The following is a 13,561-nucleotide window of genomic DNA, read 5'->3' on the forward strand; positions in this document are numbered from 1 at the left end:
CAAGATCCTGCAGTTTCCTGGCGTGATTTGTAGGGTATTACTGAACTGCGTTCTCGGAAGATAATTTTAGACAATCTCTGACGGATTTGGCCCTGGGACTCCTTATCGTATACTCCAGTACTTATAGTCAGATTCGTGATAAAGATTGGAGATTTTGAACCATTGAAGAATGTCAGGTGAGATTTGTTATGAAAGCCTCCTAAGGCTGATATCTCTTATGATCTTTGGAAAAGTTAACACCGCTTGCCTGGCAGATTTCTCCTGTCGATATTTTGTTCCATGTGATACTAGTATGGGACCGTCCATAAATGACGTAGCATTTTTTCACTGATTTTTTACACCTCCTCCCTCCTAGCATTTCGTCACAAATACTGATAAACCCCCCCCCCACTCGAAAAAAATTTAGCATTTCAAGCACCCCTCCCACTCTCGCGATTTAAAATAATTACTAACAGCAATGTAAGAATGGTGTCCGGCCATCAGTGATGGAAAGTGGCGAACGCTTCATCTGAACTGGAACAAAAACAAAACCAAACGCTCCCGAGCGTCAGAGCGCTGGCTTACTCGCATCTGTCGACTCCCGAGTAACTGAAGCTAAAAGTGATTCGCGAACGTGTTCGCAGCTGCTCAGAGTCATATTGTGCTTCTGGGAAAAAAGCTGCTTACCCTCCGTGATTTATGGTTTTCAAGGGCTTTTGACTACAAACTAGTAGTTTACTGTCGGTATGATGGTTATACAATTAATTTGTCTGTTAAAACCATAATAAATCACACCTTGCTCGGTTACTCGCGAGTAAACGCTCGCGAGCTTGTTGCTACTTATTTTGACATGTTCTCACGAGCAGACGGGTGCGGGCTTACTCACACCTAGCCAGATCCCGAGTCTGTGATGTTTATTATGCGTTGGTATACACTCGTGAGCTGCTTCGTGATGCGAACTTTTCCAGCACTGCCGGCCATTTGGCCGAATGCCGTTTGGCCGAATTACGAACAAAAAAAAAAACAAATTACTTCAACGCCGATGAGTAGGACTCATAAATGTGGCACAATAACTGATCAGTTAATTAATTTGTGCTAGGGTTTAAAGTGATTTTCATCAGAAATTTTTCCTTCTTTTAAACGTAGGCTATTCTTTCGATTTGTACTGGTTCCATAACTATCGGCAATATTTAAGCTTTAGGAATTTTACCTTCTATAAATCATTGGCAGTTGTTTGTAGTTATACCGATAAAACTATCATTTGTATTACACTTACTTACATTTTTATAACAGGTTTTTCCTTCTTTTGATCATAGGCTGGTCTTTCATATTTGAAAATTTTATATAGTTTATTGGAATCATGGCTTACAATACGCTCATGAAAAGTCTTATTAAAAACATATTTTCTAACACAAGGGTTAACTTAGGTGAGATGTCATTCTTCACCTAGATTTACTCTGCACCGATGCTTGCGTATATCAGTAAATCAAACGACTTATGTTAAACATTGTGAAGAGAAGAACCCAAAATTCGCGGTTGATAGAACTATAAATTAATTTACTCAGTACGATTCGAAGCATTGAATAAAACGATGCTAAAGAAGTACGAATCAGTCGTAAACCATTTTAGTAACTGTCTAAAGCTCTCTAGAAACGCAATGCATAAATCTCTGCTAGCAGCACTTATCACTAGCAAGAAGTGAATAATTACTTACATTTAGAATGTCCTTCTTTCAGCACTGATTGTTTCTTGAAATAATATTAAAGAGCTGAATATCAATGATGGTTTATCTTTTTTTGAGAATAAACTGTTCTTTGAAATTCTGCTGAATTTTAATTATTACTGTAGTACAGTAGTTCACTATTGTTTTCAATTTTGGTTAAACGGCATTCAACCAAATAACCCTTTCGGCCAAACGGCATTCGGCCAAATGACCCGGAATCTGTAAGAATAATCTGAAAAAAAATATTGGGTATACCGTTGTGCTCAAAAGTTATTTGGAAAACAATTCTATATAAGAGGATTGTTTTTTTAGAAACAGATTTTTTAAGAAACGGATTTCACTCAATATGATCAACAAAATATCTCAATTTGGGTTGGATCTTTGTCATTACCATCAAAATTTAAAACCGTTTAGGAAAATATGGCCAGAATAAGAAAGATTTTATTTTTTTCGGAATTCGATTATTACACAATTAACTTATTTATATTTCAATTAAATTTCTTCCAAATACTGAAATATTCTTAGACGACTCATCATGAAATCATGAAATAATGTACATAAATGCTCATTCCCTAAATGATCGAGTAATTTAGAAAATTAAATGAATTGAATGAGGTTTGTTAACATTCGAATTTTATGTCATCATTATTATCCAGATTCCACCAAGAGCATTAATATATCAAAACAAATTAATGAGCATATTTTATTCTTCTGAAGAAATAAAGTATCAACTGAAAAAATAAATAAAACTAAAACGATTGATCATATGTCTTGGTAACAAATGGTTTCCAAGTCGTTTAAGCTTTAATTTTTAATAAAATAATTAAACTTTTGAATTCCTATTTATGAATCAATGGATTTAAACGCAAATAATTATTTTAAGCTTTGAAAAAAAAAAAGAATTGATTGCGTCTATAGGGAACATTGAAAATTTCTTAGAAAATTTTTCAATTTTATCATATGAATTATTTGATTTTGAATCATCATTCATCTAATGACTTAAACAATAAATGTTTTGGCTAAAAAAACTATTTTACTAACTTTTTAGCAGCGCTTTTTAGCGACATGTCTCAAAATGCTACGTCCACCCCTCCCTCCCCCTCGTCACACTAATTCGTGAATTACCCATTCCCCCTATAATGCTACGTCATTTATGGCCGACCTCTATGTTCTTTTGACGAGCTTGCCATGAGATATTTGATTACCTTCTCCCGATGCTTGTTACTCCAAAAGTATAGTTAAGCAAAATCGGGCTCTTATGAATTTACACAACATGATTTTTTCACACATAATGAAGGATCGATTTGGTGCTGATTTTAGCCTAGTTTTCTCAAACTTAGTGACACAACGAGATGCTCAGCCGTGTGTGTGAAAACCGTACTAAATTTTATGTAACTTCGTTAGCGTGTATGACCTTCCGGATTCTATGATGCATTAAGGATGAGATCGTCCCAGGTAAGATGTATTCTTATCATGTTCCTTCTGAAAATTGTGACCATTAACCTCGAGGTGCCATGAATATCCTGGCTTCATCTTATACTAATTTTGGTACTGATAAAGTGAATAATACAAAAATTTAATTTCGGCTTTGTTAAACATTAAACGCGATTGAGCCTCAAATAAACGAGCTTGTTTAAAAAGTTATTATGAGATTGGGTGTTTCCTGATACAATTTTGGTGAATCCCTATGGACATTTTTATTACTTCTTCTTCTTCTTCTTTTTGACGTTACGTCCCAACTGGGACAAAGCCTGCTTCTCAGATTAGTTTTCTTATGAGCACTTCCACAGTTATTAACTGAGAGCTTTCTTTGCCGATTGACCATTTTTTGCATGTGTATATCGTGTGGCAGGTAAGAAGATACTCTATGCCCTGGGAATCCAGAAAATTTCCATTACGAAAAGATCCTCGACCAGCGGGTTTCGAACCCACGACCCTCAGCATGGGCATGCTGAATAGCTGCGCGTTTTCCGCTACGGCTATCTGGGCCTTATTACTTGTTGTTTGAATTTTGACGGTACTCATCGATCAATGCGTTAAATTAACTCTGTAGAAAAAATCATTAAAAACATACAAACAGCTCTGAAAACTAATATACATTTTTATAATTTATACATACATTCATATACCTTTGGGTAGCACATTTCCTTCCATCTGTTTCTGCTAGTATGTCTCGCTTTCCTGAAACCCTGGACTAGATGGCACCACAAGTTTAATGACTTTAAAGTGATACCGAATTTCTCTTAAAACTACCGTCATTCACATCGGGGATCGATCGGGTTCGTCGCATGAAAAAGCTGTGTCACGGCGATAAATTTCACCAAATGAAGCAAAGGATTTAAGTTGGTTGGTTTTATGCCGTTCTTTTTCGAATGTTACAAGACCTACGAATATTTGCCCTCTTGAAACGCATATGCTGCGACCACGTTGAACTTCTCTATGGGTCTCTGCACTGTTTTGATTTTGCATGAGATTTTGACGTTTACTGGCCTTGTTATTTACTAATTTCACTGAGGAGTGAAAGAGACCGAATGATTTTTGTGCAGAGCCCCATGGAGAGTACCTTTAGTACATAATAGGATGGCCCAAATGACCAAACTACAAAAGTTTTAAGTAACACAATGAATCATGAAAGAAACTTATCTAGTACAACGCCATCTGTTTTCAAAAATATTGCTTAATTTATGATCTCGCCCTAAAAGCCATTGGTAATGAAGTGTAACTTGTAGTTATTGAGCAAACGAATGGATTGACACGTTATTTATCAATGCTTTGATGAAGAAAAGATCCTCCTCTTCTTCCAGCGGTGATAGTTTTAATCTTGGTCCATTAATTTGCTTAAAAATAACGAGTTGCACACTGGGATCCCAATGGCTTTTAGGGCGAGATCATCAGTTATACGAGGAATGTAATTGGAATCGTTTTTCTCAAATGTATTTAACGATTTTCTCTATACAATCTTCAAGCTGGTTCAATCTCCACTTAAAGTCAACGGATTTCGCTGAAATTTTTACAGAAGCATCTGGGAGTCCAAATAAACAAATCTAGAAATTGTTACTCAAGATTTTTACGGTTCGATTTTTCTCATATAAAAATGGATTACCTTAGTGCGCAATGTCCGCCCAGCTAGAACATGCGTCAAGCCTCTTCAATGACCTTTCTATTCTAGAATCACTGTAATTTGTCCCGATATTCGAGTTTCCCCCCATGATCGTTCTGAGTCGGTCCGGGGAGGAATTTGCGTTCGGTCGCTGTGGCCATTCCAGTGTATGTGAGTCCATAATAACAAAACGTGCAGTTTTAGTCACTTGGGGCATTTCCGTTCGGTTCGCGATGCCTTTGCCTTGATTGTGCATCATTTGCTCTCTGCGCTACGAGAAAGAGCACTGTCTGCGGGTATGCATGTGAGGTTGCTGTTGGCTACTTTTGCGAGGTGGTTTCCTTGCATTAACCGGTCATCAGGGAATGGAGCGGCGAGGCATGCGAAAGGAGAAGTAAGAAAAAAAAAACGGGGACGACAGAGAAGTTATCGAAAACCGCTTACACATATTGCGTGGTCGCCAGTGTCGAAGCATCCCCTCCGTTTGGTGATGGTGGCATGGAAGGTCTGGAGGATCGCTGCCCCTCTTAAATGTAACTGAAGGCCAAATGTGTTTACGTTCATTAACGACGTTTCGCTTGTGCTGTTTGGTTCTTTTTCTGAATGCGGACTATCTTTCGGTTTTGGGCAGGGCTGTATTGAAAGCGGGCCTATTTTTGTATTTCTCTTGAGTTTGAAAATTTTTTATTATTTATCTCACAAACTCACAAAGAGCATTTTTTTCTCATATCATTCCAAGTATTTTTTAGAAAATTCTGTTTTCAAGGTATGAATCAGTACAAAGTGTTCAGTGCACAAGTCTTTAGATTGCCGATCAACGATTTTTTTAAGTGAGAGATTTCCTCTTCGTCACGTAAGGACCCCTATCTAGATTATGTAATAATCTTGTCCAGAATTGTACTCAAGTGTCAGAATAATATCGAAAACAAGTTTAGAACTATTATCAATTCCTGCTCTGGACTCTGTAAGAATAATATTAAGGATTTTATAAAAACTCGCGTAGAATTCTGTTAACAGCCCACCTAGTGTTATTTGGCAATCCGGCCCAGAGTTATGTGAAAATCAATTCCAGAAGAATTGTGCCTAGGATTCGGTTGGAAATTTGATCAAGATTCGTTTCAAAATCCTGTTCAAAATTTGTATAAAAACCTACCTATGATTATTATAGTCCTGCCAAGGATTTTATGAACATTCCAGGATACTCGGTGGCTTGTTCAATTTTCCCGCACGGTATATTTTTTTTATATCTTTATTAACGAGATTTTTAACCCTGGGCTAGTTCATTTCGGGATCAACGGCTTTATTTGCCTTCCAAAGGAAGTCGTCAATATAATCTTTTTACGTCATAAGTGGCTATCAGGTCCGTTCCCATAAATCCAATATCTATTTTTCAACGTTACCGGTTTAAGTTCATCATAAATGATGCCTGAAATCAGACGAAGATTTCGTCAAATAAAGGCAAGCTCTCATTCCCGAAAAGCTTTCTATGCTTAAACATGCAGAGTATGTGTGCTAGAAAAATGACAAAATTTGAAGAGTTTAGTCAGATTTTGAATATCTCAGAGGTTGACGTTGCATGTGTTTGCGAAACCTGGCTGAATGAAACGAAATCAAGTGACATGATCAAAGTTGATGGTTACCACACTTTGAGAAGTGGTAGAGTGGGGAAAATCGGTGGAGGACTCCTAATTTACGTGAAGAAATCTTTAAAATACAAGCTTTTAGAATGTTCCTTTGTAGAGCCGCAGGAAAACTATAGAATTCATGTTTGTTGAACTTTCCACCGCAAGTGATAAAATATTATTAGGTCTGTTCTACAACCACCCCGACTTGGACTGTTCCGATCTTATTAGTGACAAAATGATCGAATATGGCACTCACTATAATAATTTGATTCTGATAGGAGATTTCAATACAAATATTATGAAAGCAAGTCCCAAATCAAATCGCTTCAAAGATACCCTTATGTCTCTTTCACTATTTAACGTTGGACTGGAACCTACCTTTTTTCACCCCACTGGTGCTTCCCAACTAGATCTTATGTTAACAGACAACGTAGAAAACGTTCTTAGGTTCAATCAAATCAGTGTTCCCAACATATCCCATCACGATCTTATCTTCGCTTCGCTTGACTTCGATACTACGAAGACCAATAATGATGTTTTTTATAGAGACTATAAGGCACTTGATCCGGAAATTGTTCTCAACAAATTTAACGAATCTGACTGGGAGCGGTTTTATTCAATCACTAATCCTGATGTATTAATTGATATGTTTAACAATACTTTGAATTCAATCCATGAAGAATGTGTTCCTCTACGTAAAGTTAGAAAATCTAAGAATAAGGTTAACCCTTGGTTCAACAGTCAAATCCAAATAGCTTTCATAGATCGAGATCGAGCTTATAAAAAATGGAAGCATTCTGCTGATTCAGATGATTTTGCACGCTATAAAATACTTAGAAATTTATCAAATCGACTAGTGACTCAAGCAAAGCGAAGTTATTATAATGCGCAATTTAGTGGAGAGATGACAACAAAAGACTTCTGGCACAGAATTCGTCATACAGGATTAGGTAAGCCAAATTCCAACATAGAAAGCGATTTTGCAGATGAAATTAATGCTTCATTTCAAAGGCATTTTACATCGCAGATACGCACTATTACGCATGATCCCAGAAATAACAATGACAGACGTTTTGCCTTCCAGCCGGTGCGAATTTTCGAGATTATTAATGCAGTACATGAAGTAAAATCAAATGCGATTGGGCTTGATAATGTTCCAATAAAACTGATAAAGAGTCTACTACCATTGTTGTTGGCACCCCTTTCACATATTTTCAATAATATCATTGAATCCTGTGTTTACCCTCAAGTGTGGAAACTAACAAAAATAATCCCATTCAGGAAAAAATCTAACGTTTGTTCATTGAACAACTTACGACCCATAAGTGTAATAAGCGCGATATCAAAAGCATTTGAACGAATTCTGAAAAACCAGATATGCTGCTTTATTCACGAAAATAACATGCTATCATCTTTGCAATCTGGTTACCGTAGTGGTCATAGTACCAAAACTGCGATGTTGAAAGTTTGTGACGATATAGGCGTCGTATTAGATAGAGATAGTAAAGTTGTTCTTGTACTTTTAGACTTTTCGAAGCATTTGATACGATCTCGCACTCTATTATGTGTCACAAATTAGAAAATCTTTTCAACTTTAGCAGAAATGCAGTAATTTTAATACATTCTTATCTCAATAATCGCCAACAAGCTGTTTTCTGTAACAATACTCTTTCCAGTTTACTTCCCGTTTCCTCTGGTGTTCCCCAAGGGTCTGTTCTTGGCCCTATTCTTTTTAGTCTTTATATTAATGATTTGCCAAACGCTGTAAAATATTGTTCTCTTCACCTTTTTGCAGATGACGTTCAATTATATTTAGACTGCACCACGAAAAATATTGAAGAAATTACAAGACTGGTAAATTTTGACCTCGAAGCAATTCGATTTTGGTCACTAGAAAATACCCTTAAACTAAACGCGACAAAAACTTATGGTATAATGATCAGTCGAGAAACCAATGTAGAAAAACCTTTACTGAGAATCGACAATGAAAGCATCGAATTCGTAGATTCGGCAAACGTTCTAGGGTTCACGATACAAAATAATCTCAAGTGGGATAAATATGTTTTGAAGCAATGTGGTACAATTTACGCTTACCTTCGAGTATTGTTTGCAAACGGAAATTTGTTAAATCGCTCTACCAAAATAAAACTATTCAAAAGCTTTATCTTGCCTCATTTCATATCGAGCGATTTCTTAATCGGCTCTACCTCTGTTCATGTTCAGAGTAGAATGAGAATAGCTTTGAATTCTTGTATTCGCTTTGTTTTTAATCTCCGTAGATTAGATCCTGTTTCGCACCTGCAACCTATGCTTCTGGGATACTCGTTTCAAAATTTTATAAAAGCTCGCTGCTGCATATTAATGCATAAAATAAGCACAACCAAAATGCCTGGGTATCTCTATGATAAACTCCGACCATTTCATAGTCCAAGAGCAAAACAATTTATCATTCCTACGCACTTTTCCTCCGCTGATGGCAAAACATTTTTTGTTAAAGGTGTTGTTCTGTGGAATTCATTACCGAACTACATGAAAAATCAGCAATCTGTGTCTGTGTTCAAAAAGCAATGTCAGGAGTATTTTAATTAGTCAAGAATCAAAATTGTGTATTTTAATGTATTTTTGTTTATGTTCTTTGATGAGATGTTTAAAAATCCATGCCAGTATGCTGTGTAGCATTTAAAAAGACATTAGTCTTAAGCTATCGGAGAAATAAAAATCAAATCAAATCAAATCAAATCAATCAAATACATCTCAATGAAAAACATCCAGAGTCAAATAGCCCTCTGATTCAGCCAACAGGTCGCTTTCAGATTTTGAATGTCTTTATTTTGCTCTACACACCACCTAGAAGAAGTAACATTAGGATGGAAGACCTTAACGGGAGCGGGGTTGCAAATCAAAAAGTGGAAGCAGCACTTCGATGAACACCTGAACGGCGCGGAGAGCGAAGGCATTGAGGATCAAGACAACGAAAGTGATGTGTCTGGCAAAGTTCTTCGTTGGGCCGAGGATTATAAGTCAATAAGTTTTTTTAAAGGAGGCACTAGAAAGCCTTGACTATTTCAAAACATCTGTCTTAAAATTTGATTGAGCTTCAAAACTGATATTGTCGGTGTTATCCTTACAGAATTTTCAATATTGATTTGGGCTATGATTCCATTCGCAAATTAGAATTTGGGATACGTCCCTGTGCCCGTACTCGTCAGCTCCGAGGTGGGTACTTGTAATTTTTGTTTCGGAAAAAAGAGGCTCCCAAACCAAAGAAACATAATCGCGTGGTACAAAAGAGAGACGTCCGTAAGGACTACAATTATTACTTACCGGTATCCATTGCCACCAGTGTCAGGATGTACTCGGCCTGCATTTCCCGGTCGAGCGCCCGCAGCAGTGAGATTTCACCGGTCGATGCGTTGATTTTGAAAAAGTCCGTATCGCCTTCCTTGAGAAAGTAACGAACCTGCGAGTTGAACGGTGGCGTATCGGCATCGTAGGCTTTCACCGTAATGACGTATCCTCCGTTCGGTGGGATGACATTTTCCATCACGTAAGCGAGGTACGGCGAGTCCAGAAACGTCGGCGGGTTATCGTTGATGTCCGTGATAGTGATGGACAGCTTGGCCGTATCGAAGCGCACTTCGCCATTTTCCGTATCGCTGGCGGAATCCTCGGCCCTGACGGTTACGGTGTAGTGCGATTTGCGTTCGTAGTTGAGATTCTTGGCCACCCGAACTACGCCACTGTCCTCGCTGATGGTGAAGTCTCGATTGTCGTCGCCGGCCGCAATCGAGAAACGGACCCGTCCATTAGCGCCCTCGTCGATGTCGGTGGCGGAAACCTGCAAACGAGCATATGCGTGACAGCACCAAAACGGGGACGCGCAAAGATGCGAAAGAGAAGGAAGAAAAAACGGATGAAACACTTCAAAATCAGTTTTGGAGTCGACCGACTACCGGGCTCTAGGATTAAGGTTGCAAAACAGAAGAGGGCCGGGATCATGTTTGGTTTGTGTTATAGTGCAAAGGAATTATAATAGTTAATTAGTCATCGTCTGTAAATGTTTAGTTGATTGAGAAAGTCTTAGGACCGTGTAGATTGGGGCAACTTCATGATACATTCGGAACGACACATTCAAATCTTAGAAGGTTCTGTTTATAACCAAAGTAACATCCAACAACGGTTCCCTAGCTACGTTCTGCGATTGATTTGGCTGGAAGTGCTGTTTTTCCTTCAGCCTATAGACACATAAGCCGACCGCCGCCGACTGGTCGCTTAATCAAAGTTTAGCGAAGCAAATGTGAGAAGGAGTCGCTCTCTGTTCGGTTCATGAATAATTTATTAGTTATAGATAAACGTTTTTAAGTGAAAATGAACTTTGCGGAGTGGGTCTCGCTCTCGCACGCATATTTCTCCTGGGAGATAATTACGCTGTGGCATTCTGCGAATTGCGAGTTCACTGCAATGATCAACCACAATTCGACGATCAGGTCCATTACGCTTACTTTGATGTCCACTTCTCGTGTCTCTTACAACGAAAAACAAAGTAGCCAAAGCAACTCTTTTTTCACCACCGCGCGCTGCAAGAAAGAATTCCGGTGGGTGTATGAGCTGCTTTCGAAGATTGTAGCCTTATTATACTTCCTGGCTGTGTGCGCGGATCGGATTATAATAATCCGAAGACTATCCTCTCGGCAGCGGCACGGCACGTCGAAAGAAAAATGATGTTTTGAAAAAAGGCATTTCGTGACGGTCAAAAATAAACAGCGAAAACGTTTTAAGTCGCTTGGACCGACAAGCAGCAGCAGGCTATGGCTTCGTTGCCTTGCGGTCGTGGCCTACTGTCGGATTTGTCTTGAAAGGCTCACGCGGTCACCACCATGATCAATATGCGCGGCGATCATCGAGAGGTGCTTCGGAATAAATAATAAAAAGACATTTTGGGGGTGAAGAAAATATTGGAATGTATTTCCGATTGGGATGGTCGGTGACAGTGACAAGGGCTTCGCTCAGAATGCTGATGATTTTGGTGTACAATCTTGCCGTTTCGCCAGGAATTCTAAGGATGAAATTTGGCGCAGGACAAAACGTCGAAAAGGAAAACAAAAAGGTTGCACAGTTAATTGGTTGTAAAATTCTAGGCAATTCCCGCCTAAGGAATTTTGCAGTTATAAGGTTTTGAAGTTTACATGGAAACGACGAAACACGTGTCAAATGTACAAACTGAAATTGAAACGGCGAAAAGAAACCTCTTGCTCCGGTGGGGATCGAACCCACGGCGTCCTTTTCGCTAGATGGGTGCTTCAACCTACAAGCTGCGGAACCCCTTGAGAGACCCCGACGCTACCGACGTCTAGAACTTGACAATTCATTAACTGTGCAATTAATATTATTCTATCGAATCCATTGAATATTGCCTGGAGAAATCGTTTGAGGAATTACTGCAAGAATCCGTGAAGGGAATTCAGATAGACGTTCTGAAGGTATCCTTGGAATTATTACTGAATTAATTTCTGTAGAAGTCCCTGTGCAATCCTGGAAAATCCAAAGACAAATGTCTGAAAAAGACCATAGAAGATATTCAGGAGCAGTATCTGTAAGAGGTAGATTACTGGAAAAATCTAAACAGAAAAAAATTGTGGAAACCGTTGGAAACATTTTTGGTAAGATTTCTGAAAGAATCAGTTACTAAATTCATTGAGGATTTGGAATCCCTGGTGAAACTCTTGTGAAAACTTAGGAAGAATTTAAAAAAAAATTCACTGACGGAATTCTTGCTGCAATCCCAGATAAAATTACTGGACCAATCCTTGGCAGAATTACTGAAGGAAACCTTGGAGAATTTCTTGGGAAATATCTTATGGAATTCTTGGTGGAGAGAAATACCTGGTAGATTTTTATCAGGTATATCTAGTAGAACTTCTGGAGGAATCCCTGAAACAATCGATAGTGAAATCCTGTACGTGAATCCTTGAGTGACTTCCTAGAAGAATACTTTGCACGATTACTGGATTTCTCTGGCATTTTTCCTGGTAGAATTCCTGAAGGAATTACTGGTGGATTTTCTCGAGGATTTTTTGCGAAATCTCTGGAGAAATTAGCAGAATTTACCAGACTCAATCCGGTACATGTGTTCTTCGGTTCAAACATCGGGTCAAACTTTGGTGCAAATAATGGTACAAAGCAGACAGACCGAAAACTGATGAGATCCACACGGATAAATTTCTACGATCATATATGGAATTTTTTGGTAAAAATTGCAAGACCCTTGAGGCTTGAATAAATGTTATACTTAAGCAGATCAACCAAGTTCATTATTTTATGTAGCATTCAACGCTAATTTTATAAAAAAAACAAAAAACTGAGAATTTAACTGTATCATCCAACAAGACACGATAGAAATTGATGAGCGTGGATTTCAACTGTTTTCTGTCTGTCCGCGGTGGCAATCGAGGTACAAATCAACCGGCGTTCGAACCGGTGTTCGAACCGATGTTCAAGCTACACATGTTTGGGTTTAGGTTGAGGTTTGAAAACGAGAACAGAGTACAAGGAGAGTACGAAACCGCCTGAACCAACGCACAGTGGCCTAAGGCTGGCCAAAAGTCAAAAAAATGAAATTTGCAAATTCCTTCTGGAATATTTTTTCCTGCTTTCTTCAGTATTGAATAACAATGACCCAAAGTTTCAGATCGATCGGTGTATATTTGGATTTTTAACAGCATGTGACCTGGAGAGATGTCAGCTGAAATTGACCCTTTTGGATTTTTCGAATTTCGTTAAGGTTGTTCTATAGAAATTGCAGTTTCTGTACTAAATCATGGCCAAATCTTTCTCAACCGGTCTCATTCGAAAGAATATACCTAAGGCTATGTTTTGAAGATATTTCGAACCATATTTGACATGTTCACTATTTGAGAAAGTCAAGAAGTGTATAATATAGAGCTGCTTCAAAAATGAAGGATTTTTTCAAAGGTGGTGCAAGATATCTGGGAAACGCTCTAAAATGACCCCTTACCCCTCAATGTGTGGCAAATATTCCATAGTATTCGATGTACTATGAATTAACTTGCGCTTTTTTGCGCCAAGATAAGAAAAAATATTTTTTAGTTACACTACGAATCAGCCCATTGGACC

The 13,561-nt window shown here is 38.3% G+C and overlaps 1 protein-coding gene across 1 annotated transcript in view; it reads right to left on the reverse strand.

Moving 5' to 3' along the window:
- The window catches only part of LOC110675253 (cadherin-related tumor suppressor), a gene marked incomplete at its 5' end in the record, with an annotated part of 158,181 nt that overhangs the window by 60,363 nt on the left and 84,257 nt on the right, over positions 1 to 13,561 (reverse strand). Inside the window, one exon of the mRNA XM_021839700.1 lies at positions 9,752 to 10,265. Coding sequence (XP_021695392.1) covers positions 9,752 to 10,265 — 514 coding nt within the window. The remainder of the gene's footprint in view (positions 1 to 9,751; positions 10,266 to 13,561) is intronic.

This window comes from Aedes aegypti, chromosome 2 (assembly GCF_002204515.2).
Source record: "Aedes aegypti strain LVP_AGWG chromosome 2, AaegL5.0 Primary Assembly, whole genome shotgun sequence".
NCBI lineage: Eukaryota > Metazoa > Arthropoda > Insecta > Diptera > Culicidae > Aedes > Aedes aegypti.